Source organism: Ochotona curzoniae, unplaced genomic scaffold (assembly GCF_017591425.1).
Source record: "Ochotona curzoniae isolate NIBS_2020 unplaced genomic scaffold, NIBS_Ocur_1.0 scaffold_2453, whole genome shotgun sequence".
Classification (NCBI taxonomy): domain Eukaryota; kingdom Metazoa; phylum Chordata; class Mammalia; order Lagomorpha; family Ochotonidae; genus Ochotona; species Ochotona curzoniae.
The window spans coordinates 16017132-16043280 of record NW_024467094.1 but is presented as its reverse complement, the minus strand read 5'-3'; the positions used below and the strand labels follow the sequence as shown (position 1 = coordinate 16043280).

The following is a 26149-nucleotide window of genomic DNA, read 5'->3' as shown; positions in this document are numbered from 1 at the left end:
GGACCTTGGTAGGTAGGTAGGTAGGTAGGAAGGTGAGGACCTTGGACCTTGGACCTTGGTAGGTAGGTAGATAGGTAGGAAGGTGAGGACCTTGGTAGGTAGGTAGGAAGGTGAGGACCTTGGACCTTGGACCTTGGTAGGTAGTCAGGTAGGAAAGTGAGGACATTGGACCTTGGACCTTGGTAGGTAGGTAGGAATGTGAGGACCTTCACCTTGGACCTTGGTAGGTAGGTAGGTAGGAAGGTGAGGACTTGGACCTTGGAAGGTAGGTAGGTAGGTAGGAAGGTGAGGACCTTGGACCTTGGACCTTGGTAGGTAGGTAGGAAGGTGAGGACCTTGGACCTTGGTAGGTAGGTAGGAAGGTGAGGACCTTGGACCTTGGACCTTGGTAGGTAGGTAGGAAGGTGAGGACCTTGGACCTTGGACCTTGGTAGGTAGGTAGGTAGGAAGGTGAGGACTTGGACCTTGGAAGGTAGGTAGGTAGGAAGGTGAGGACCTTGGACCTTGGACGTTGGTAGGTAGGTAGGTAGGAAGGTGAGGACCTTGGACCTTGGACCTTGGTAGGTAGGTAGGAAGGTGAGGACCTTGGACATTGGACCTTGGTAGGTAGGTAGGTAGGAAGGTGAGGACCTTGGACCTTGGTAGTTATGTAGGTAGGAAGGTGAGGACCTTGAACCTTGGTATGTAGGTAGGTAGGAAGGTGAGGACCTTGGACCTTTGTAGGTAGGTAGGTAGGAAAGTGAGGACCTTGGACCTTGGTAGGTAGGTAGGTAGGAACGTGAGGACCTTGGACCTTGGAAGGTAGGTAGGTAGGAAGGTGAGGACCTTGGACCTTGGACCTTGGTAGGTAGGTAGGAAGGTGAGGACCTTCACCTTGGACCTTGGTAGGTAGGTAGATAGGTAGGAAGGTGAGGACTTGGACCTTGGAAGGTAGGTAGGTAGGTAGGAAGGTGAGGACATTGGACCTTTGACCTTGGTACATAGGTAGGAAGGTGAGGACCTTGGACCTTGGACCTTGGAAGGTAGGTAGGTAGGAAGGTGAGGACCTTGGACCTTGGACCTTGGTAGGTAGGTAGGTAGGAAGGTGAGGACCTTGGACCTTGGACCTTGGTAGGTAGGTAGGTAGGAAGGTGAGGACCTTGGACCTTGGTAGGTAGGTAGGTAGGAATGTGAGACCTTGGACCTTGGACCTTAGTAGGTAGGTAGGAAGGTGAGGACCTTGGACCTTGGTAGGTAGGTAGGAAGGTGAGGACCTTGGACCTTGGAAGGTAGGTAGGTAGGAAGGTGAGGACCTTGGACCTTGGTAGGTAGGTAGGAAGTTGAGGACCTTGGACCTTGGTAGGTAGGTAGGTAGGAAGGTGAGGACCTTGGACCTTGGACCTTGGTAGGTAGGTAGGAAGGTGAGGACCTTGGACCTTGGTAGGTAGGTAGGTAGGAAGGTGAGGACCTTGGACCTTGGACCTTCGTAGGTAGGTAGGTAGGAAGGTGAGGACCTTGGACCTTGGACCTTGGTAGGTAGGTAGGTAGGAAGGTGAGGACCTTGGACCTTGGACCTTGGTAGGTAGGTAGGTAGGAAGGTGAGGACCTTGGACCTTGGACCTTAGTAGGTAGGTAGGAAGGTGAGGACCTTGGACCTTGGACCTTGGTAGGTAGGTAGGAAGTGAGGACCTTGGACCTTGGTAGGTAGGTAGGAAGGTGAGGACCTTGGACCTTGGACCTTGGTAGGTAGGTAGGTAGGAAGGTGAGGACCTTGGACCTTGGAAGGAAGGTAGGTAGTAAGGTGAGGACCTTGGTAAGTAGGTAGGTAGGAAGGTGAGGACCTTGGTAGGTAGGTAGGTAGGAAGGTAAGGACCTTGGACCTTGGACCTTGGTAGGTAGGTAGGAAGGTGAGGACCTTGGACCTTGGTAGGTAGGTAGGAAGGTGAGGACCTTGGACCTTGGTAGGTAGGTAGGTAGGAAGGTGAGGACTTGGACCTTGGAAGGTAGGTAGGTAGGTAGGAAGGTGAGGACATTGGACCTTGGACCTTGGTAGGTAGGTAGGAAGGCGAGGACCTTGGACCTTGGTAGGTAGGTAGGAAGGTGAGGACCTTGGACCTTGGACCTTGGTAGGTAGGTAGGAAGGTGAGGACCTTGGACATTGGACCTTGGTAGGTAGGTAGGTAGGAAGGTGAGGACCTTGGACCTTGGAAGGTAGGTAGGTAGGAAGGTGAGGACCTTGGACCTTGGACCTTGGTAGGTAGGTAGGTAGGTAGGAAGGTGAGGACCTTGGACCTTGGACCTTGGTAGGTAGGTAGAAGTAGGAAGGTGAGGACCTTGGTGGTAGGTAGGAAGGTGAGGACCTTGGACCTTGGACCTTGGTAGGTAGGTAGGTAGGAAGGTGAGGACCTTGGACCTTGGACCTTGGTAGGTAGGTAGGTAGGAAGGTGAGGACTTGGACCTTGGTAGGTAGGTAGGTAGGAAGGTGAGGACCTTGGACCTTGGACCTTGGTAGGTAGGTAGGTAGGAAGGTGAGGACCTTGGACCTTGGACCTTGGTAGGTAGGTAGATAGGTAGGAAGGTGAGGACCTTGGTGGTAGGTAGGAAGGTGAGGACCTTGGACCTTGGACCTTGGTAGGTAGTCAGGTAGGAAAGTGAGGACGTTGGACCTTGGACCTTGGTAGGTAGGTAGGAAGGTGAGGACCTTGGACCTTGGTAGGTAGGTAGGTAGGAAGGTGAGGACTTGGACCTTGGAAGGTAGGTAGGTAGGTAGGAAGGTGAGGACATTGGACCTTGGACCTTGGTAGGTAGGTAGGAAGGCGAGGACCTTGGACCTTGGTAGGTAGGTAGGAAGGTGAGGACCTTGGACCTTGGACCTTGGTAGCGATGTAAGAAAGTGAGGACCATGGACCTTGGACCTTGGTAGGTAGGTAGGTAGGAAGGTGAGGACTTTGGACCTTGGAAGGTAGGTAGGTAGGAAGGTGAGGACCTTGGACCTTGGACCTTGGTAGGTAGGTAGGTAGGAACGTGAGGATCTTGGACCTTGGACCTTGGTAGGTAGGTAGGAAGGTGAGGACCTTGGACCTTGGTAGTTATGTAGGTAGGAAGGTGAGGACCTTGGACCTTGGACCTTGGTAGGTAGGTAGATAGGAAGGTGAGGACCTTGGACCTTTGTAGGTAGGTAGGTAGGAAGGTGAGGACCTTGGACCTTGGTAGGTAGGTAGGTAGGAACGTGAGGACCTTGGACCTTGGAAGGTAGGTAGGTAGGAAGGTGAGGACCTTGGACCTTGGACCTTGGTAGGTAGGTAGGAAGGTGAGGACCTTCACCTTGGACCTTGGTAGGTAGGTAGATAGGTAGGAAGGTGAGGACCTTGGTAGGTAGGTAGGAAGGAAAGTGAACCTTGGACCTTGGACCTTGGTAGGTAGGTAGATAGATAGGAAGGTGAGGACTTGGACCTTGGGTGGTAGGTAGGTAGGTAGGAAGGTGAGGACATTGGACCTTGGAGCTTGGTAGGTAGGTAGGAAGGTGAGGACCTTGGACCTTGGACCTTGGAAGGTAGGTAGGTAGGAAGGTGAGGACCTTGGACCTTGGACCTTAGTAGGTAGGTAGGAAGGTGAGGACCTTGGACCTTGGTAGGTAGGTAGGAAGCTGAGGACCTTGGACCTTGGTAGGTAGGTAGTTAGGAAGGTGAGGACCTTGGACCTTGGTAGGTAGGTATAAGTTGAGAACCTTGGACCTTGGTAGGTAGGTAGGTAGGAAGGTGAGGACCTTGGACCTTGGACCTTGGACCTTGGACCTTGGTAGGTAGATAAGTAGGAAGGTGAGGACCTTGGACCTTGGACCTTGGACCTTGGTAGGTAGGTAGGTAGGAATGTGAGGACCTTGGACCTTGGACCTTGGTAGGTAGGTAGGTAGGAAGGTGAGGACCTTGGACCTTGGACCTTGGTACGTAGGTAGGTAGGAAGGTGAGGACCTTGGACCTTGGACCTTGGTAGGTAGGTAGGAAAGTGAGGACCTTGGACCTTGGTAGGTAGGTAGGAAGGTGAGGACCTTGGACCTTGGACCTTGGTAGGTAGGTAGGTAGGAAGGTGAGGACCTTGGACCTAGGAAGGTAGGTAGGTAGGAAGTTGAGGAAATTGGACATTGGAAGGTATGTAGGTAGGAAGGTGAGGACCTTGGAAGGTAGGTAGGTAGGAAGGTGAGGACCTTGGACCTTGGACCTTGGACCTTGGAAGGTAGGTATGTAGGAAGTTGAGGACCTTGGACCTTGGACCTTGGTAGGTAGGTAGGTAGGAAGGTGAGGACCTTGGACCTTGGAAGGTAGGTAGGTAGGAATGTGAGACCTTGGACCTTGGACCTTAGTAGGTAGGTAGGAAGGTGAGGACCTTGGACCTTGGTAGGTAGGTAGGAAGGTGAGGACCTTGGACCTTGGTAGGTAGGTAGGTAGGAAGGTGAGGACCTTGGACCTTGGTAGGTAGGTATAAGTTGAGAACCTTGGACCTTGGTAGGTAGGTAGGTAGGAAGGTGAGGACCTTGGACCTTGGACCTTGGTAGGTAGGTAGGAAGGTGAGGACCTTGGACCTTGGTAGGTAGGTAGGAAGGTGAGGACCTTGGACCTTGGACCTTGTACCTTGGTAGGTAGATAAGTAGGAAGGTGAGGACCTTGGACCTTGGACTTTGGTAAGTAGGTAGGTAGGAAGGTGAGGACCTTGGACCTTGGACCTTGGTAGGTAGGTACGTAGGAAAGTGAGGACCTTGGACCTTGGACGTTGTTAGGTAGGTAGGTAGGAAGGTGAGGACCTTGCACCTTGGACCTTGGTAGGTAGGTAGGAAGGTGAGGACCTTGGACCTTGGTAGGTAGGTAGGAAGGTGAGGACCTTGGACCTTGGACCTTGGTAGGTAGGTAGGTAGGAAGGTGAGGACCTTGGACCTTGAAAGGTAGGTAGGTAGGAAGTTGAGGAAATTGGACTTTGGAAGGTAGGTAGGTAGGAAGGTGAGGACCTTGGAAGGTAGGTAGGTAGGAAGGTGAGGACCTTGGACCTTGGACCTTGGCAGGTAGGTAGGTAGGAAGGTGAGGACCTTGGACCTTGGACCTTGGTAGGTAGGTAGGTAGGAAGGTGAGGACCTTGGACCTTGGTAGGTAGGTAGGTAGGTGAGGACCTTGGACCTTGGACCTTGGTAGGTAGGCAGGTTGGAAAGTGAGGACGTTGGACCTTGGACCTTGGTAGGTAGGTAGGAAGGTGAGGACCTTGGACCTTGGACCTTGGTAGGTAGATAGGTAGGAAGGTGAGGACTTGGACCTTGGACCTTGGTAGGTAGGTAGGAAGGTGAGGACCTTGGACCTTGGTAGGTAGGTAGGAAGGCTTGGACCTTGGACCTTGGTAGGTAGGTAGGAAGCTGAGGACCTTGGACCTTGTACCTTGGTAGCCATGTAAGAAAGTGAGGACCATGGACCTTGGACCTTGGTAGGTAGGTAGATAGGTAGGAAGGTGAGGACCTTGGACCTTGGACCTTGGTAGGTAGGTAGGAAGGTGAGGACCTTGGACCTTGGACCTTGGACCTTGGTAGGTAGGTAGATAGGTAGGAAGGTGAGGACCTTGGACCCTTGACCTTGGTACATAGGTAGGAAGGTGAGGACCTTGGACCTTGGTAGGTAGGTAGGTAGGAAGCTGAGGACCTTGGACCTTGGAAGCTAGGTAGGTAGGAAGGTGAGGACCTTGGAATGTAGGTAGGTAGGAAGGTGAGGACCTTGGACCTTGGACCTTGGTAGGTAGGTAGGTAGGAAGGTGAGGACCTTGGACCTTGGTAGTTATGTAGGTATGAAGGTGCGGACCTTTGCAGGTAGGTAGGTAGGAAGGTGAGGACCTTGGACCTTGGTAGGTAGGTAGGAAGGTGAGGACCTTGGACCTTGGTAGGTAGGTAGGTAGGAATGTGAGGACCTTGGACCTTGGAAGGTAGGTAGGTAGGAAGGTGAGGACCTTGGAACTTGGTAGGTAGGTAGGTAGGAAGGTGAGGACCTTGGACCTTAGTAGGAAGGTAGGTAGGAAGGTGAGGACGTTGGACCTTGGACCTTGGTAGGTAGGTAGATAGGAAGGTGAGGACCTTGGACCTTGGACCTTGGTAGGTAGGTAGGAAGGTGAGGACCTTGGACCTTGGTAGGTAGGTAGATAGGTAGGAAGGTGAGGACTTGGACCTTGGAAGGTAGGTAGGTAGGTAGGAAGGTGAGGACCTTGGACCTTGGACCTTAATAGGTAGGTAGGAAGGTGAGGACCTTGGACCTTGGTAGGTAGGTAGGAAGGCCTGGACCTTGGACCTTGGTAGGTACGTAGGTAGGAAGGTGAGGACCTTGGACCTTGGAGCTTGGTAGCCATGTAAGAAAGTGAGGTCCATGGAACTTGGACCTTGGTAGATAGGAAGGTAGGAAGGTGAGGACCTTGGACCTTGGACCTTGGTATGTAGGTAGGTAGGATGGTGAGGACGTTGGACCTGGAAGGTAGGTAGGTAGGAAGGTGAGGACCTTGGACCTTGGTAGGTAGGTAGGAAGGTGAGGACCTGGACCTTGGTAGGTAAGTAGGTAGGAAGGTGAGGACCTTGGACCTTGGACCTTGGTAGGTAGGTAGGTAGGAAGGTGAGGACCTTGGACCTTGTACCTTATTAGGTAGGTAGGTAGGAAGGTGAGGACCTTGGACCTTGGACCTTGGTAGGTAGGTAGGTAGGAAGGTGAGGACCTTGGAGCTTGGACCTTGGTAGGTAGTCAGGTAGGAAAGTGAGGACCTTGGACCTTGGACCTTGGTAGGTAGGTAGGAAAGCTTGGACCTTGGACCTTGGTAGGTAGGTAGGAAGCTGAGGACCTCGGACCTTGGACCTTGGTAGCCATGTAAGAAAGTGAGGACCATGGACCTTGGACCTTGGTAGGTAGGCAGCTAGTAAGGTGAGGACCTTGGACCTTGGACCTTGGTCGGTAGGTAGGAAGGTGAGGACCTTGGACCTTGGGATGTAGGTAAGTAGGAAGGTGAGGACCTTGGTCCTTGGACCTTGGACCTTGGAAGGTAGGTAGGTAGGAAGGTGAGGACCTTGGACCTTGGTCCTTGGAAGGTAGGTAGGTAGGAAGGTGAGGACCTTGGACCTTAGTAGGAAGGTAGGTAGGAAGGTGAGGACCTTGGACCTTGGACCTTGGTAGTTAGGTAGGTAGGAAGGTGAGGACCTTGGAACTTGGACCTTGGTAGGTAGGTAGGAAGGTGAGGACCTTGCACCTTGGACCTTGGTAGGTAGGCAGGTACCTTGGACCTTGGACATTGTACCTTGGTCGCTAGGTAGGTTGGAAGGTGAGGACCTTGGACCTTGGACCTTGGAAGGTAGGTAGGTAGGAAGGTGAGGACCTTGGACCTTGGACCTTGGTAGGTAGGTAGGTGCTGTAGTCCAGCTCCCGCTGAGTTCGGAGCTCGGGAAGGGTGCTTGGAGTCGGCGTTAAAGAAAGACACATACACTTGTCCATTTTTTCTACCTGCTTGCTTCTTGCTTACTTGCTAGCTGCTTGCTTTTTCTAGAAGAAGCTGTTCTATTTATTTTCTTAGACACATCACAAACTTCTGCACAAAGGTTTCATTTTTTATCTTTTACTTTACAACAAGGCAGCATGCAAGATGTTCAATTAATTTTTACTTCATGGTCAACCAGGTGCTCTTAAAGAATATTCTGTAAATTACTATAATCAGTTTCTTTAAAGCAAGCCGTTATTCAAACTTCAGAAGTAGCCACTAGGTGACAGCCTGAACTCCAAGGCCAAGGCACAGATGGTTACCTGCTAATCAGTGCAACATTCCTACTACATTTTATTTTCACAACTTATCACTAAATGGGAGAAATACATCCAAAGAGAAAAAACATAAAGATGTAAGACAAAAAGTTTCAAACATTAAATCCCCCTACAACTGCAGTCTCTACAACCTCATAAACAATCAAAAATGATCAAAAGTATATTTCTATGATGTTATTAGAATCGCCATTGATTTCCTCTAATAGGTAGGTAGGAAGGTGAGGACCTTGGACCTTGGACCTTGGTAGGTAGGTAGGTAGGTAGGAAGGTGAGGACCTTGGACCTTGGAAGGTAGGTAGGAAGGTGAGGACCTTGGACCTTGGACCTTGGTAGGTAGGTAGGTAGGAAGGTGAGGAACTTGGACCTTGGACCTTGGTAGGTAGGTAGGTAGGAAGGTGAGGACCTTGGACCTTGGACCTTGGTAGGTAGGTAGGAAGGTGAGGACTTTGGACCTTGGAAGGTAGGTAGGTAGGTAGGTAGGTGAGGACCTTGGAAGGTAGGTAGGTAGGAAGGTAAGGACCTTGGATCTTGTACCTTGGACCTTGGTACGAAGGTATGTAGGAAGGTGAGGACCTTGGACCTTGGTAGGTAGGTAGGTAGGAAGGTGAGGACCTTGGACCTTGGACCTTGGTAGGTAGGTAGGTAGGTAGGAAGGTGAGGACCTTGGACCTTGGTAGGCAGGTAGGAAAATGAGGACCATGGACCTTGGACCTTGGTAGGAAGGTGAGGACCTTGGACCTTGGACCTTGGAAGGAAGGTAGGTAGGAAGGTGAGGACCTTGGACCTTGGTAGGTAGGTAGGTAGGAAGGTGAGGACCTTGGACCTTGGTAGGTAGGTAGGTAGGAAAGTGAGGACCTTGGACCTTGGTAGGTAGATAGGTAGGAAGGTGAGGACCTTGGACCTTTACAGGTATGTAGGTAGGAAGGTGAGGACCTTGGACCTTGGACCTTGGTAGGTAGGTAGGTAGGAAGGAAGGTGAGGACCTTGGACCTTGGACCTTGGACCTTGGACCTTGGTACGAAGGTAGGTAGGAAGGTGAGGACCTTGGACCTTGGACCTTGGTAGGTAGGTAGGAAGGTGAGGACCATGGACCTTGGACCTTGGTAGGTAGTTAGGTAGGTAGGAAGGTGAGGACCTTGGACCTTGGTAGGCAGGTAGGAAAATGAGGACCATGGACCTTGGACCTTGGTAGGTAGGTAGGTAGGAAGGTGAGGAACTTGGACCTTGGAAGGTAGGTACGTAGGAAAGTGAGGACCTTGGACCTTGGTAGGTAGGTAGGTAGGAACGTGAGGACCTTGGACCTTGGACCTTGTTAGGTAGGTAGGTAGGAAGATGAGGACCTTGGACCTTGGTAGGTAGGTAGGTAGGTAGGAAGGTGAGGACCTTGGTAGGTAGGAAGGTAGGAAGGTGAGGACCTTGGACCTTGGTAGGTAGGTAGGTAGGATGGTGAGGACCTTGGACCTTGGTAGGGAGGTAGGTAGGTAGGAAGGTGAGGACCTTGGTAGGTAGGAAGGTAGGAAGGTGAGGACCTTGGACCTTGGTAGGTAGGTAGGTAGGAAGGTGAGGACCTTGGACCTTGGACCTTGGTAGGTAGGTAGGTAGGAAGGTGAGGACATTGGACCTTGGACCTTGGTAGGTAGGTAGGAAGGCGAGGACCTTGGACCTTGGTAGGTAGGTAGGAAGGTGAGGACCTTGGACCTTGGACCTTGGTAGCCATGTAAGAAAGTGAGGACCATGGACCTTGGACCTTGGTAGGTAGGTAGGTAGGAAGGTGAGGACTTTGGACCTTGGAAGGTAGGTAGGTAGGAAGGTGAGGACCTTGGACCTTGGACCTTGGTAGGTAGGTAGGTAGGAACGTGAGGACCTTGGACCTTGGACCTTGGCAGGTAGGTAGGAAGGTGAGGACCTTGGACATTGGACCTTGGTAGGTAGTTAGGTAGGAAGGTGAGGACCTTGGACCTTGGTAGTTATGTAGGTAGGAAGGTGAGGACCTTGAACCTTGGTATGTAGGTAGGTAGGAAGGTGAGGACCCTGGACCTTTGTAGGTAGGTAGGTAGGAAAGTGAGGACCTTGGACCTTGGTAGGTAGGTAGGTAGGAACGTGAGGACCTTGGACCTTGGAAGGTAGGTAGGTAGGAAGGTGAGGACCTTGGACCTTGGACCTTGGTAGGTAGGTAGGAAGGTGAGGACCTTCACCTTGGACCTTGGTAGGTAGGTAGATAGGTAGGAAGGTGAGGACTTGGACCTTGGAAGGTAGGTAGGTAGGTAGGAAGGTGAGGACATTGGACCTTTGACCTTGGTACATAGGTAGGAAGGTGAGGACCTTGGACCTTGGACCTTGGAAGGTAGGTAGGTAGGAAGGTGAGGACCTTGGACCTTGGACCTTGGTAGGTAGGTAGGTAGGAAGGTGAGGACCTTGGACCTTGGACCTTGGTAGGTAGGTAGGTAGGAAGGTGAGGACCTTGGACCTTTGTAGGTAGGTAGGTAGGAATGTGAGACCTTGGACCTTGGACCTTAGTAGGTAGGTAGGAAGGTGAGGACCTTGGACCTTTGTAGGTAGGTAGGAAGGTGAGGACCTTGGACCTTGGTAGGTAGGTAGTTAGGAAGGTGAGGACCTTGGACCTTGGTAGGTAGGTAGGAATTTGAGAACCTTGGACCTTGGTAGGTAGGTAGGTAGGAAGGTGAGGACCTTGGACCTTAGACCTTGGTAGGTAGGTAGAAAGGTGAGGACCTTGGACCTTGGTAGGTAGGTAGGAAGGTGAGGACCTTGGACCTTGGACCTTGTACCTTGGTAGGTAGATAAGTAGGAAGGTGAGGACCTTGGACCTTGGACCTTGGTAGGTAGGTAGGTAGGAAGGTGAGGACCTTGGACCTTGGACCTTGGTAGGTAGGTAGGTAGGAAGGTGAGGACCTTGGACCTTGGACGTTGTTAGGTAGGTAGGTAGGAAGGTGAGGACCTTGCACCTTGGACCTTGGTAGGTAGGTAGGAAAGTGAGGACCTTGGACCTTGGTAGGTAGGTAGGAAGGTGAGGACCTTGGACCTTGGACCTTGGTAGGTAGGTAGGTAGGAAGGTGAGGACCTTGGACCTTGAAAGGTAGGTAGGTAGGAAGTTGAGGAAATAGGACTTTGGAAGGTAGGTAGGTAGGAAGGTGAGGACCTTGGAAGGTAGGTAGGTAGGAAGGTGAGGACCATGGACCTTGGACCTTGGCAGGTAGGTAGGTAGGAAGGTGAGGACCTTGGACCTTGGTAGGTAGGTAGGACGGTGAGGACCTTGGACCTTGGTAGGTAGGTAGGTAGGAAGGTGAGGACTTGGACCTTGGAAGGTAGGTAGGTAGGTAGGAAGGTGAGGACATTGGACCTTGGACCTTGGTAGGTAGGTAGGAAGGCGAGGACCTTGGACCTTGGTAGGTAGGTAGGAAGGTGAGGACCTTGGACCTTGGACCTTGGTAGCCATGTAAGAAAGTGAGGACCATGGACCTTGGATCTTGGTAGGTAGGTAGGTAGGAAGGTGAGGACTTTGGACCTTGGAAGGTAGGTAGGTAGGAAGGTGAGGACCTTGGACCTTGGACCTTGGTAGGTAGGTAGGTAGGTAGGTAGGAAGGTGAGGACCTTGGACCTTGGACCTTGGTAGGTAGGTAGATAGGTAGGAAGGTGAGGACCTTGGTGGTAGGTAGGAAGGTGAGGACCTTGGACCTTGGACCTTGGACCTTGTACCTTGGTAGGTAGATAAGTAGGAAGGTGAGGACCTTGGACCTTGGACCTTGGTAGGTAGGTAGGTAGGAAGGTGAGGACTTTGGACCTTGGAAGGTAGGTAGGTAGGAAGGTGAGGACCTTGGACCTTGGACCTTGGTAGGTAGGTAGGTAGGTAGGAAGGTGAGGACCTTGGACCTTGGACCTTGGTAGGTAGGTAGATAGGTAGGAAGGTGAGGACCTTGGACCTTCGACCTTGGTAGGTAGTCAGGTAGGAAAGTGAGGACGTTGGACCTTGGACCTTGGTAGGTAGGTAGGAAGGTGAGGACCTTCGACCTTGGTAGGTAGGTAGGTAGGAAGGTGAGGACTTGGACCTTGGAAGGTAGGTAGGTAGGTAGGAAGGTGAGGACATTGGACCTTGGACCTTGGTAGGTAGGTAGGAAGGCGAGGACCTTGGACCTTGGTAGGTAGGTAGGAAGGTGAGGACCTTGGACCTTGGACCTTGGTAGCCATGTAAGAAAGTGAGGACCATGGACCTTGGACCTTGGTAGGTAGGTAGGTAGGAAGGTGAGGACTTTGGACCTTGGAAGGTAGGTAGGTAGGAAGGTGAGGACCTTGGACCTTGGACCTTGGTAGGTAGGTAGGTAGGAACGTGAGGATCTTGGACCTTGGACCTTGGTAGGTAGGTAGGAAGGTGAGGACCTTGGACCTAGGTAGTTATGCAGGTAGGAAGGTGAGGACCTTCACCTTGGACCTTGGTAGGTAGGGAGATAGGAAGGTGAGGACGTTGGACCTTTGTAGGTAGGTAGGTAGGAAAGTGAGGACCTTGGACCTTGGTAGGTAGGTAGGAAGCTGAGGACCTTGGACCTTGGACCTTGGTAGCCATGTAAGAAAGTGAGGACCATGGACCTTGGACCTTGGTAGGTAGGCAGCTAGTAAGGTGAGGACCTTGGACCTTGGACCTTGGTCGGTAGGTAGGAAGGTGAGGACCTTGGACCTTGGGATGTAGGTAAGTAGGAAGGTGAGGACCTTGGTCCTTGGACCTTGGACCTTGGAAGGTAGGTAGGTAGGAAGGTGAGGACCTTGGACCTTGGTCCTTGGAAGGTAGGTAGGTAGGAAGGTGAGGACCTTGGACCTTAGTAGGAAGGTAGGTAGGAAGTTGAGGACCTTGGACCTTGGACCTTGGTAGTTAGGTAGGTAGGAAGGTGAGGACCTTGGAACTTGGACCTTGGTAGGTAGGTAGGAAGGTGAGGACCTTGCACCTTGGACCTTGGTAGGTAGGCAGGTACCTTGGACCTTGGACATTGTACCTTGGTCGCTAGGTAGGTTGGAAGGTGAGGACCTTGGACCTTGGACCTTGGAAGGTAGGTAGGTAGGAAGGTGAGGACCTTGGACCTTGGACCTTGGTACGTAGGTAGGTGCTGTAGTCCAGCTCCCGCTGAGTTCGGAGCTCGGGAAGGGTGCTTGGAGTCGGCGTTAAAGAAAGACACATACACTTGTCCATTTTTTCTACCTGCTTGCTTCTTGCTTACTTGCTAGCTGCTTGCTTTTTCTAGAAGAAGCTGTTCTATTTATTTTCTTAGACACATCACAAACTTCTGCACAAAGGTTTCATTTTTTATCTTTTACTTTACAACAAGGCAGCATGCAAGATGTTCAATTAATTTTTACTTCATGGTCAACCAGGTGCTCTTAAAGAATATTCTGTAAATTACTATAATCAGTTTCTTTAAAGCAAGCCGTTATTCAAACTTCAGAAGTAGCCACTAGGTGACAGCCTGAACTCCAAGGCCAAGGCACAGATGGTTACCTGCTAATCAGTGCAACATTCCTACTACATTTTATTTTCACAACTTATCACTAAATGGGAGAAATACATCCAAAGAGAAAAAACATAAAGATGTAAGACAAAAAGTTTCAAACATTAAATCCCCCTACAACTGCAGTCTCTACAACCTCATAAACAATCAAAAATGATCAAAAGTATATTTCTATGATGTTATTAGAATCGCCATTGATTTCCTCTAATAGGTAGGTAGGAAGGTGAGGACCTTGGACCTTGGACCTTGGTAGGTAGGTAGGTAGGTAGGAAGGTGAGGACCTTGGACCTTGGAAGGTAGGTAGGAAGGTGAGGACCTTGGACCTTGGACCTTGGTAGGTAGGTAGGTAGGAAGGTGAGGAACTTGGACCTTGGACCTTGGTAGGTAGGTAGGTAGGAAGGTGAGGACCTTGGACCTTGGACCTTGGTAGGTAGGTAGGAAGGTGAGGACTTTGGACCTTGGAAGGTAGGTAGGTAGGTAGGGGAGGACCTTGGAAGGTAGGTAGGTAGGAAGGTGAGGACCTTGGACCTTGTACCTTGGACCTTGGTACGAAGGTATGTAGGAAGGTGAGGACCTTGGACCTTGGTAGGTAGGTAGGTAGGAAGGTGAGGACCTTGGACCTTGGACCTTTGTAGGTAGGTAGGTAGGTAGGTAGGAAGGTGAGTACCTTGGACCTTGGTAGGCAGGTAGGAAAATGAGGACCATGGACCTTGGACCTTGGTAGGAAGGTGAGGACCTTGGACCTTGGACCTTGGAAGGAAGGTAGGTAGGAAGGTGAGGACCTTGGACCTTGGTAGGTAGGTAGGTAGGAAGGTGAGGACCTTGGACCTTGGTAGGTAGGTAGGTAGGAAGGTGAGGACCTTGGACCTTGGTAGGTAGGTAGGTAGGAAAGTGAGGACCTTGGACCTTGGTAGGTAGATAGGTAGGAAGGTGAGGACCTTGGACTTTTACAGGTAGGTAGGAAGGAAGGTGAGGACCTTGGACCTTGGACCTTGGTAGGTAGGTAGGTAGGAAGGAAGGTGAGGACCTTGGACCTTGGACCTTGGACCTTGGACCTTGGTACGAAGGTAGGTAGGAAGGTGAGGACCTTGGACCTTGGACCTTGGTAGGTAGGTAGGAAGGTGAGGACCTTGGACCTTGGACCTTGGTAGGTAGTTAGGTAGGTAGGAAGGTGAGGACCTTGGACCTTGGTAGGCAGGTAGGAAAATGAGGACCATGGACCTTGGACCTTGGTAGGTAGGTAGGTAGGAAGGTGAGGAACTTGGACCTTGGAAGGTAGGTACGTAGGAAAGTGAGGACCTTGGACCTTGGTAGGTAGGTAGGTAGGAAGGTGAGGACCTTGGACCTTGGACCTTGTTAGGTAGGTAGGTAGGAAGATGAGGACCTTGGACCTTGGTAGGTAGGTAGGTAGGTAGGAAGGTGAGGACCTTGGTAGGTAGGAAGGTAGGAAGGTGAGGACCTTGGACCTTGGTAGGTAGGTAGGTAGGATGGTGAGGACCTTGGACCTTGGTAGGGAGGTAGGTAGGTAGGAAGGTGAGGACCTTGGTAGGTAGGAAGGTAGGAAGGTGAGGACCTTGGACCTTGGTAGGTAGGTAGGTAGGATGGTGAGGACCTTGGACCTTGGTAGGTAGGTAGGTAGGAAGGTGAGGACCTTGGACCTTGCTAGGTAGGTAGGTAGGAACGTGAGGATCTTGGACCTTGGACCTTGGTAGGTAGGTAGGTAGGAAGGTGAGGACCTTGGACCTTGGACCTTGGTAGGTAGGTAGGTAGGAATGTGAGGACCTTGGACCTTGGACCTTTGTAGGTATATAGGTAGGAAGGTGAGGACCTTGGACCTTGGTAGGTAGGTAGGTAGGAATGTGAGCACCTTGGACCTTGGACCTTGGTAGGTAGGAATGTGAGGACCTTGGACCTTGGTATGTAGGCAGGTAGGAAGGTGAGGACCTTGGACCTTGGTAGGTAGGTAGGAAGGTGAGGACCTTGGACCTTGGTAGGTAGGTAGGAAGGCTTGGACCTTGGACCTTGGTAGGTAGGTAGGAAGCTGAGGACCTTGGACCTTGGACCTTGGTATCCATGTAAGAAAGTGAGGACCATGGAACTTGGACCTTGGTAGGTAGGAAGGTAGGAAGGTGAGGACCTTGGACCTTGAACCTTGGTATGTAGGTAGGTAGGATGGTGAGGACGTTGGACCTTGGAAGGTAGGTAGGTAGGAAGGTGAGGACCTTGGACCTTGGTAGGTAGGTAGGAAGGTGAGGACCTTGGACCTTGGACCTTGGTAGGTAGGTAGGTAGGAAGGTGAGGACCTTGGACCTTGGTAGGTAGGTAGGTAAAAGGTGAGGACCTTGGACCTTGGACCTTCGTAGGTAGGTAGGTAGGAAGGTGAGGACCTTGGACCTTGGTAGGTAGGAAGGTGAGGACCCTGGACCTTGGACCTTGGTAGGTAGGCAGGTAGGAAAGTGAGGACCTTGGACCTTGGTAGGTAGGTAGGAAGGTGAGGACCTTGGACCTTGGACCTTGGTAGGTAGGTAGATAGATAGGAAGGTGAGAACTTGGACCTTGGACCTTGGTAGGTAGTTAGGAAGGTGAGGACTTTGGACCTGGAAGGTAGGTAGGTAGGTAGGTGAGGACCTTGGTAGGTAGATAGGTAGGAAGGTGAGGACCTTGGACCTTGGACCTTGGTAGGCAGGTAGGAAAATGAGGACCATGGACCTTGGACCTTGGTAGGAAGGTGAGGACCTTGGACCTTGGACCTTGGAAGGTAGGTAGGTAGGAAGGTGAGGACCTTGGACCTTGGTAGGTAGGTAGGTAGGAAGGTGAGGACCTTGGACCTTGGTAGGTAGGTAGAAGGTAGGAAGGTTAGGACCTTGGACCTTGGTATGTAGGTAGGTAGGAAGGTGAGGACCTTGGACCTTGGACCTTGGTAGGCAGGTAGGAAAGTGAGGACCATGGACCTTGGACCTTGGTAGGTAGCTAGGTAGGAAGGTGAGGAACTTGGACCTTGGACCTTGGTAGGTAGGTAGGTAGGAAGGTGAGGACCTTGGACCTTGGTAGGTAGGTAGGAAGTTGAGGACCTTGGACCTTGGTAGGTAGGTAGGTAGGAAGGTGAGGACCTTGGACCTTGGAAGGTAGGTAGGTAGGAAGGTGAGGACCTTGGACCTTGGTAGGTAGGTAGGTAGGAAGGTGAGGACCTTGGACGGACGGACGGACGGACGGAAGGAAGGAAGGAAGGAAGGAAGGAAGGAAGGAAGGAAGGAAGGAAGGAAGGAAGGAAGGAAGGAAGGAGAGAAAGGAAGGAAGGAGAGGAAGGAGAGGACCAAGGAAGGAAGGAGAGGACCAAGGAAGGAAGGAGAGGACCTAGGAAGGAGAGGACCTAGGAAGGAGAGGACCTAGGAAGGAGAGGACCTAGGAAGGAAGGAAGGAGAGGACCAAGGAAGGAAGGAAGGAGAGGAGGAAGAAGAGGAGGAAGGAGAGGAGGAAGGAGAGGAGGAAGGAGAGGAGGAAGGAGAGGAAGGAAGGAAGGAAGGAAGGAAGGACTGCTTGCTGCTTCTACTTACCTGAACTGCAGTAGATTAGCTTGTCTTCCAGTGGTCAGCAAAAGGGAAAACCTGCGGGTTCTATCCACTTTGTCCCCACCCAGCAGGGCTTCCCAGGCTGGAAGGCTTTTTATAGTGCGGCCCACCAGCCTGCAGCAGCACCTCGGCCCTCTCTCTGTGCTGCTGGGCACAAGCCCACCTTCCGCCCACTCAGGCATTCCTCTTTAAGCCCCACCAGGATCTCATAGTGCAGCTGCACGTTGGGTGCTGCAGGAGCCACACGTGAACTCCCCGCTCAGCCTGGGGCAGGCATCCACCCTGCAGCTCCTGAAAGCCCAGAGGGCAGCGAGCGGTGGTGGGGGCAGGAGCGACCAGGCAAGAGCCCATGGCAGTGCTGGGGGTGTGCAGCTGGTGATGGGACAAGGAGATACAGCTGTGTGGGGTACCCAGGGAAGATAGGTTGAACCCCATGGTAGGACTGGGTATACTGAATTCCCCATCCTGACATGGCAGTGGGCAGGGTGAAAAGGCCTGCAAATACAGTGCACGAGGTGCAAGAAACAAAGCAAAGCCCAGATCACCCCCCGGGGTCCTGCCTGCCACTCAGATTGCATGGTGTGTGCTGATCCCCCCGTGGGAACCGTAAGCCAACACCCCTCAGCTAATGGTCATCTCCTCTCCACAGCAGGGTGCTCAGAGCAGCTAGAGGGGCTCCAGCAGCAGGGAGTGCCAGCTGACCTGCAGGAAGCACGAGGAGCAAGTGCTATTGGTGGCAGTCTGGGGGTGTAGAAGGTGGGGATCCAGACCAGGAGGGGCCCACATATCCTGCAGACTCTGTACCACCCCTTTCTGGGTCCAGGCTGCGGGAGAGGCAGGCGCTAGCTCAGGTGCAGTCACAGTGCATGCTGGTCCAGACAGCCCCGGGCATGACCAGCTGGTGCCTGAGAGAGCACTTCTGTTTCCCAGACAGAAAGGGTTTTGCCCCATCCCTTTCCTGCTACCAACAGAACAGGAAGTGCAACACCACCATCCTGGGCACCCACAGGAAGGCCAGACAGTGTCCGCCAACCCTACCCAAAGCAGAAGTGGCATTTCATGCAGCAGAGTCTGAAAGAGGTGCCCTCTCTGGTTTGCTGACCATCACCATCAGCAGAGGAACCTGCTTCAGGGAAGTGAAGCACTGGGAGGGAGCGGGAGCCACAGGCACCAGGGAGGCCGCCCTCGGATCATTCAGGGAGCTCCAGGGACAGCGGCTGCTCGCTGCCTGGCAAAAGGCCCAGCTCTCCCCACATTTAACGCAGGTGGCTGCCTGGCTGAGCTCCCACACTGCCTCCACCCCCTGCCCCCCTGCACTTGTTGGGGCCTGGGTCAGCCCCCAGCAGAGGGAACCCCAGGTGTGCCTGGGACAAGAACAAGAGGCCCTGCCTGGCCCATCTCTCCATCTGCTCATCCCGCAAGCTGCCTGGAGCCCCAGGGCCTGGGAAGGAAGGATGGGTGTCCTGGGTCCATCCAGCTCCTGGACTGCCTCAACCCCCAGTGAGCAGGAGACAGAGGGAAAGGGGGCTCTGGGAGGAAGGCAGGGGCAGAGGAAACAGACCCCGAGTCGGCTGGGTCACAGAGCTCAGCAGGAGTTGGGGAGGAAGCACCCTGCACACAGCTATTCCTATGTGGATGCCTGGAGATGGCGCACGTCACAGGGAGAACTCGGGCAGGCCTCCATCTGCAAGGTGTTTGCTCTTAAAAATGAGGAAGGAGCTCGGCTCTACAGAGAACCAAGCCTGGGTAAAGTTCAGGAGTCAGGGCCGAGCCCAGCCTTTGAGGCCCAAGCAGTCTCACACTGCTCTTGAAATCTTGGTTGAACTTAGAGTAACACACAAGTTACCACATCCAGTGCATGCACAATGCTGTGCAACCCACGCCTCCCAGGAAGCAGCCTGTCCCGGCCAGTCTGCAGAAACAGGGCCCTTTGCAGCTGTCTGCCTTCAGCCTGACAGTGCCAAGTTCATCACGTTGAGGGGCTGCTGCTCAACTGCTTTTTCCTGCTAATACTCCACTGAGCAGGTGGACCACACTCTGTGCCTCCTCCTCCCCCTGTGGGTGTTTGGGCTGGATTCTACAGACAGTGCTGCCACAGATATTCACATATGAGTTCTGAGGAAATGCCTGCTCCATTGCCCCTGGGAACTGCCCCACCATCCCGTGTGCACCTCCTCAGGGGACCGCCACATGCAACCCAGGTCTTGCTTACCATGCTGGTCTGGCAGTGGCAGGCAGGATGCCAATGGCACGGTGGGGCGTAGTTGAGCATGGCTCTTCACACCCTGTCCTGCCTGAGCCAGGCCAGGGCTCCTGTGCAGACACTGTGGCTCAAGGTGGCTCCGCAGAGTTGTCTGTCCCAGCTTAGCAGCAGACCTCCTCCCGGGCCTCCAGCCGCCAACCTCTCGGAATGAACATGTCCCAGGAGGATGTTTCTCATCATGCCTGTCACCTTCCTCACCTCTCACAGCTGGTGCAGTTCACCCTGCAGGGAAAGGGCCATGGGCCAAGCACATGAGCTGTGGCCTGCACGGCCACACCCCTGGGCCACCCACCAACACCTGCAGAGGCTCCTGCATACACATACCCAGGAATACACATTCTAACAGAGCAGGTCAGTGCAAATGGCCTGGATGCTGAGCAGGTGTGGAAAAGTAAAGACAGAGCTGGAGGGCCCAGCATGGTAGCCTAATGGCTAAAGCCCTCACCTTGCACGTGCTGGAATCCCAAATGGGCGCTGGTTCTAATCCTGTCCACCCTGCACTTCCCAACCAGCTCCCTGCTTGTGGCCTGGAAAAGCAGTCAAGGACGGCCCAAAGCCTTGGGACCCTGCACCCACAGGGGAGACCCGGAAGAGGCTCCTGACCCTTGGCTTCAGGTCAGCTCAGCTTCCAAAGTTGCAGCCACCTGGGGAGTGAATCATCGGATGGAAGATCTTCCTCTCTGTCTCTCCTCCTCTCTGTATATCTGACTTGCCAATAAAAATGAAATAAATATTTTTAAAAAGACAGAGCTAGAATCCAGCATCCAGGCAGCGGGGACCCACAAGAGCAACACACATGTGTTCTTCCTGTTAAGATGCGGCGGTGACGGCTCTCCTCCTGACCCACCCAGCATGCCCTGCCCCTTCACTCGGTGTGCCCTAGCACGCCCTGGCTGTGAGTCCAGTGGCTAAGCCACAGTTAGGACGCCTGCATCTCCTATCAGAATACTCAGGCTCTGGTCCTGGCCCCACTGCTGCCATGCACCTTGGGAGACAGCGGGCAGGGACTCAGTATGTGGGCCCCTGCCACCCATGTGGAAGACCCAGACTGAGTCTAACTGCTGGCTTTGGCCTAGCCCTGCCCCAGCCATTGCCGGCTTCTGGGGAGTGAACCAGCAGATGGGAAAGAAGTCCTGCTCACTTGCTTGTACATGCTCTAAATAAAAACAAGCAGGTGTCAGGAGGCTTCGCAGGTGAGACGACAAACACGAGAAACCGTGGGGGTCGGGCCTCGCTCAGTGCCTGGGGAAGGCCTTGCTGTTGGGCAGGTGGAGCTGTCCGCTAAGGTTCGTGTCACACACACACACACACACACACACACACACACAGCTCTGAGGGACCCACAGAGGTCTGAGTGACTTGGAGAGGCTCTTGAAGCAAGCTGGCAGGGCCCTGAGGAGCCCCCAGCCCCTGTGGCCCCGGCTCCTACACTAAAACCCTAAAGCAGCCAACACGGGCAAGGCAGGGAGCTGCACTCTGGGCCGCCCCTTCCTGTCGGAGCCATCCTGGCTGGGAACGTTGTCTGGTGTGGGCGGGGGGCGGGGGGCATGTTTGCCACAGACCAAACTGTTGCAGGCAAGAAGCAGGCCCTGAAACTGCCCCATAGTGGCCCTCGCCCCAGGAACCTCGGAGGTGCGGGGTGCGGAGGGCAGAGGGGACACCTGCAGTTCAGTGGGGCAGGGAGCACAGCTAAGCAGCCACACTGGCTCTGCTCGTCCATCTGCTGGTAGCTCCGCCCGCAGCTGGTACCCACTTGGAACAGGGGGCAGGGACAGGGGAGCAGCGGTTCTCCCCAACTTCTCCTGCCACCTTAGGGGCTCCCTCTCACACACTGCCAGCCCAACCTGGGTGCCTCCCCAACCCCCGGCTGCTGAGAGCACACTGGACACTGCAGAGCCAAGCGAGGAGGAGCTAGGGCAGGGCAGGGCCTCTGCTGACATGGACGGCACCAAGCAGGGGGCTGGAGCCAGGTGGGAGCCACGGCTGGAGCTGGCAGCCGTGGAGCTGGCTGATCCCCTTGGCCCTTGTTCTGTCTTCAAGCTGACCTTGAATGTGGCTACACAGGGCCTGCCCTCCAAGACCCCAGTCACCAGGCCATCATGGCAGGAGGCCCCGGGAAGGGGAGGGATGCAGAGGCCTGGGGGGCTGGGGGGGAGGGCTGACAGGGAGGCTGCTGAGCTCAGGGGCTCTCATTCTGGGCCAGCACAGGCCGTGCAGGAACCTCACACCGGGCCACACATCCAGCCCGCAGGGACAGAAGGGGCCTGAGTCACCGCCTCTGATAGGCTCTGCTATTTTTATGTTCAAGTCTGCTTAAAAATAGCCGGCAAAGCCAAGGTTTTAGCTGCAGCTGACAAGACACTAAGTGCTGGATACCTAATGGCCACAGCTGATACCCCTAAGTCTCGTCCCGCATCCACATCCACTTCCTGCCTCTAAACAGAGCAGCCAGGAGGGCAGCTCTGAGGGGCATGCCTTGGGCAGGTGGTCCAACACAGCCCCCCACTCCGGATGCCAGCACACAGACACCTGCCTGCAGCTGGGGAGCTGTGTAGGCATCAGAGACCTGTGTCCTGCAGACCGGCCAGTGCTTAGACACACACACACACTACATCCATCTACACCACATAAACACCACAGCCACACCATATACACATACACACTGCACACATACATACACGCACCCCTACACGTGCATCCACAAGCACGCCACCCCTCCTGGCCCGACAGTAGCTCAGCAGTGCAGCCCTCGCTCTTCATAACCTTAGTCCACTGAGCCCAGCAAGGACCTGCCCCGCACCCAGGGCTGCCCAGGGCCCAGCGGGCACCCAGGCAACAGGCTTGTCTCCCTCCCGCCCCAAGAGCCAGGCCCACAGAGCAGCAGTGTGCAAACTGCAGGCAGCGAGCAAGTTTCACAGCGTTTCAAATCAGCAGCAGGTCCCAGAGCACACACTGCTCAGCGCCGCGTGGGGAGCCACTGCGGAGCCTTCTATTCCTGCTTGGCAGGTCGCATTCAGCCAGGCCGGCCCACTCAGGCTGGCCAGGGACACGTGGCACCCCCCACGGGCAGACTGTGAGCTCCCCCCTGGTGCTGTAACTGAGTCACAGCCCCAGGCTGCAGGAAGAGCCTGCAGGGGGCCCGGGACCTGAGGTGGTGGGGGAACTAAGGCAGACCTGTTTCTCATGGGTGGACGCTGACAGGCAGGGCTGGCTAGCGGGGACCCAGAGAACAGGCAGGAGGAAGCTTTCTAGACAGAAACTGACAGGTCAGGGCCCTGCAAACGCGGGGCTCCCCACCCTGTGCCCACCTTCTGGGAACACTGCCCACTGACCTGTTTCCCCCCCCACCCCCGCTTCCCTCCCCCATCTTTGTGTTTCTTGCAGTGAGAAGCGCCACCTTCAAGTGAACGTCACAAACCCGGTACAGTGCAGCCTGCACGGGAAGAAGTGCACCGTGTCTGTGGAGACGCGGCTCAACCAGCCCGAGCCCGACTTCACCAAGAACCGTTCGGGTTTCATCCTCAGTGTGCCCGGCAACTAACCGCTTCAGCCAGCCGAAGCCTGGCCTGGGAGAGCACGGCCGGCCACCCCAGGAGCAGGCGGCCATGCTCGGCACCCTGGGTCCCTGTCTAATTGCTACCTCCCCGCTAATGCCTGCTAGAAATCAGCTTGCGAGGGTCCACGCCGGAGGCAGGGGCCTCCTCCGCCCATCAGGACTTGCAGCTTTCTGCTTTTGGTCTTGTCTTCCCGTCTCCACTTTGCACAACAACCTCTCAGTACACTAAAGACCCCAGTGCCCTGCTGCAGGCCACGGCTCCCCCTTGGAGGCAGCTGCTGGCGGGAAGGTGGCCCACGCCCAGCCGGGTCACATCAGCACGCCTGGGCCAAGGGTGGCTCAGGACACGGCGAGCAGCTCTCCCCTCTCCCCTTGAGCTCCACCTGCCATCCCTCCTTTCCCAAGGTGATCACCAAATTCCTACTCGGGGGCGCGCTTCCCAGAGCTCCTCCACTGCACCCCAGCTGCCAGTGGACACCCCTGGGATGTGTGTCCACTTGCAGAGCCCACCGAGCCTGCCCTGGGACAGGCGCCTGCCACCAGGATCCTGTCTGGGGAGAGGAGCCACCCTCCCCACACCGCAGCCTGCAGCCCTCACTCCAGCCATCCTCTCAGGGGCGCTGCAGGGCCAGCACCCACCCACCAGGGAGCTGTGCCCAGGAATCACGGCAAGTGGAGCAACGGAAAACAGTGCGGGGTCTTGGCACTGCAGGCCAGGCCAAGACGCCCCCTCCCCATGCCCTGCACGCCCCTGCCAGCACCTGGGACCCAAGGCCCTCACACCAGGAGTGCCACTGTCTTGCCAGTTTCTGCCCAACAAAATAACTGTGTGTATCTGGAGTGCCTTCCTCCCCAAGCCCCAGGCCTGGAGGGGGCACAGCTCAGCCCGCCTACCACGAGCCTGGAAGACCCCAGACTGGGAGCACAGACCTTTGCCATCAGGGCAGAGCGGTGGGGCTGCTGCCTGGGAGAACAGCAGGAGACAGCCCGGTGCTTGGGCCCCTGCACTCCCACATGGGAGACCCGGATGGAGTTCCAGGCTACAGGCTGCACCCAGCCCCAGCTGATGTGACTATTGGAGGAGTGAACCAGCAGATAGAGAATGCTCTCTAATGAAATAATCCACTGGGGTGGGGCGGGGTGGGGCGGGGCGGGGCGGGGATGGGAAATGGGACCAGCAGGGGCATCACAGCTATGTGTTCAAATGTTATTCATCATCTGCTGTGGACGCTGACCCCAACAGAGCCCACCAAGTGCCCGCCCACAGCCTCCCGTGCCTTGCCCAGGCCTGAGTGGTCGCCAGGCTGACCCAGAGTGGCCTGGCAAGCCTGGTCTAGGTGCCTACCCCACCACGGCTCCCCAGGGCTGGCGTTCATTTGCACCGTGTGCAAACTACAGCAAAGCCGGCCACACAGTCCACCGGCGCCTGGCCCAGCACAGCCACGTCCCAGCTCTGCCAAGCACAGTCTGTCCAGGCTGGTGCCCCGACCAGAGCCCCGCCTCTCCAGCCACTTCTCACCTCACTTTCCGCCAGCCCTGTGCCGAAGGCACCCCAGAACAGATCATGCCAAACAAGTTACCTGGCAGAGGCCAGAGAGGACCCCACACCTGGACCTTCCCCCCCCAAGACCAGGGGGGTGCCGCTGTCCACAAGCACTTTTTTCCCCCCTTTTTGATGTCCTTACAAAAGGCTTGGGAGTTGAGGGCGTGCTCGCAGCAAAGGGGAAAGGGAGAAGACCGGTGATTGTATGCAGTGAAGTGTTTCTCTTGATTGTTTCGTGCATACATTCCTGTTTTCCATTAAATTAACTTTATTTCTAAAGCATATGTTGATTTACTGCCGAGAGCAATAAAGCATTAAATCTTATTTTTAAAGGTGTTTTACCTGTGTGTCACTGCAAACTGTCATCATGACATTTTTCACTTACATAAAAGAAAACCGTCATCTCAGCGGAGGGAGGGAGAATGAAGCACAAATAATGCAAGACCAAAGATAACGAACAGATCCAATGGGGGAAGGGGACCGTGCCCTGTGCCAGGCCCCCTGTCCCACACCCAGGGCCGGGCACAACTTCCTGGGCCACAGCCCCGGCACAGGCACCTCCCGTGAAAGAAAGGGGAGCTGGCAGCAGCTGGCTACACACGAGGAGAGCAGCAGGACCCCCCAGCCTCTGGGGGCTTCCCAGTCAGCCTTGAGGGCCAGGAAAGAGAAGCAGGGCAGTTTCTACCACTCACAGCAAGAAGGGCGAAGGGCGAGTGGCCCTGTCGCTGGGCTGACAGCTGGGAACCACAGCCCAGCACAGACGGACCTTCTAGAGCCCTGGCAGCCTCATGCCACAGGCGGCACTGGCCCTGGGGGACCACAGGCAAGAGGACCCAACCTCTCAGGGTGGCTTATGTGGGAGCCCCAGGGCTGGATTTCTTGGGGAACTTCCTGCCCTCAAACACACGCAGGGCCACACCTAGCAGGGTTGGGCCACAGGGCCGGGGGGCCTGCCAGCCCCCACCTGACCGTGGGCGGCTAAAAGCACCCTGCTACCCCCTCCACTGGGGGAGACCTGCCCCACCCCCGCCCACTGCTTCCCTAATCACCTTAGCGTGTTAAGCCCTTTCCCCCAGCTCTGCTCCCCTGCCATGCCCCATGACACAGATCCGGTTACAGGTTCGGCCCAGGAATCAACCTGCCCACCGCGAGACCCGCAGAAACAGGCAGAGTTATGGACGGTCGGTGCGTTTTATTGAATCAGCACGGTACAAAAATAAATAAAAATAAGGGAAGGGGAATTAAGTTACAGCCACACTGAGCCTCATGACTGATTATAAACCACACACACTCACAAACACACGACACATACATACGGAATGAGACGAATATAAATTAATACTAACAATACCCACAGCTTGGTCAAAGAATAGCTACAGAAGAAATTGCACTACAAAAATCAACATACATCACGCATGTGTAGTTAGCAGTTTCAAATATACAGCTATGAATAGTTCCAAGTGGGAAAAAAAATGGCACGTTCTCTTCTCATTGCAAGTTGAACAAGTGTTGGAACAAAACTAAACTCTAATAACCGCATGGAAATAATATATCAACCCTTCAGGTTTACAAGAAAAAAAAGAGGAAAAACCAAATCCGGAACTATTACTCCTGCGGCTTGTTCTGTGCATGGGTGTAATTTTCACAGCCATCTGTTCTAAGATTATTTTTCTTAAGACACAAAATGCTCCTGGTTTGCATGCACAATATCACTGTAAAAGCAACAATTAAAGAATCGGGTTTTTGTACGTCAGTTTGTTTTTTCCCATTGTTCTAAAAGTAGTCTTCATAGCAGCATGTCAGTTGAGTCCATTGCTTGCACACTCAGGTGGACCAGTTGTTCCTTGACATAACACTGGGAACCAAAGAAGGTGAGTGAGGTTGCTGTGCACCACATACCAATGAGCTGGAGCCG

The 26149-nt window shown here is 54.2% G+C and overlaps 1 protein-coding gene across 3 annotated transcripts in view; it reads left to right on the top strand.

Annotated features, from left to right (window-relative positions):
• MYO1D (myosin ID) overlaps nucleotides 1-23258 on the top strand; it is a 301304-nt gene extending 278046 nt beyond the window's left edge. For all 3 annotated transcript variants that reach the window (XM_041001600.1, XM_041001597.1, XM_041001598.1), the window contains one exon: nucleotides 22520-23258. In XM_041001600.1, coding sequence (XP_040857534.1) covers nucleotides 22520-22676 — 157 coding nt within the window. In that variant the 3' untranslated portion in view covers nucleotides 22677-23258. The remainder of the gene's footprint in view (nucleotides 1-22519) is intronic.
• Nucleotides 23259-26149: the final 2891 nt, after the last annotated feature.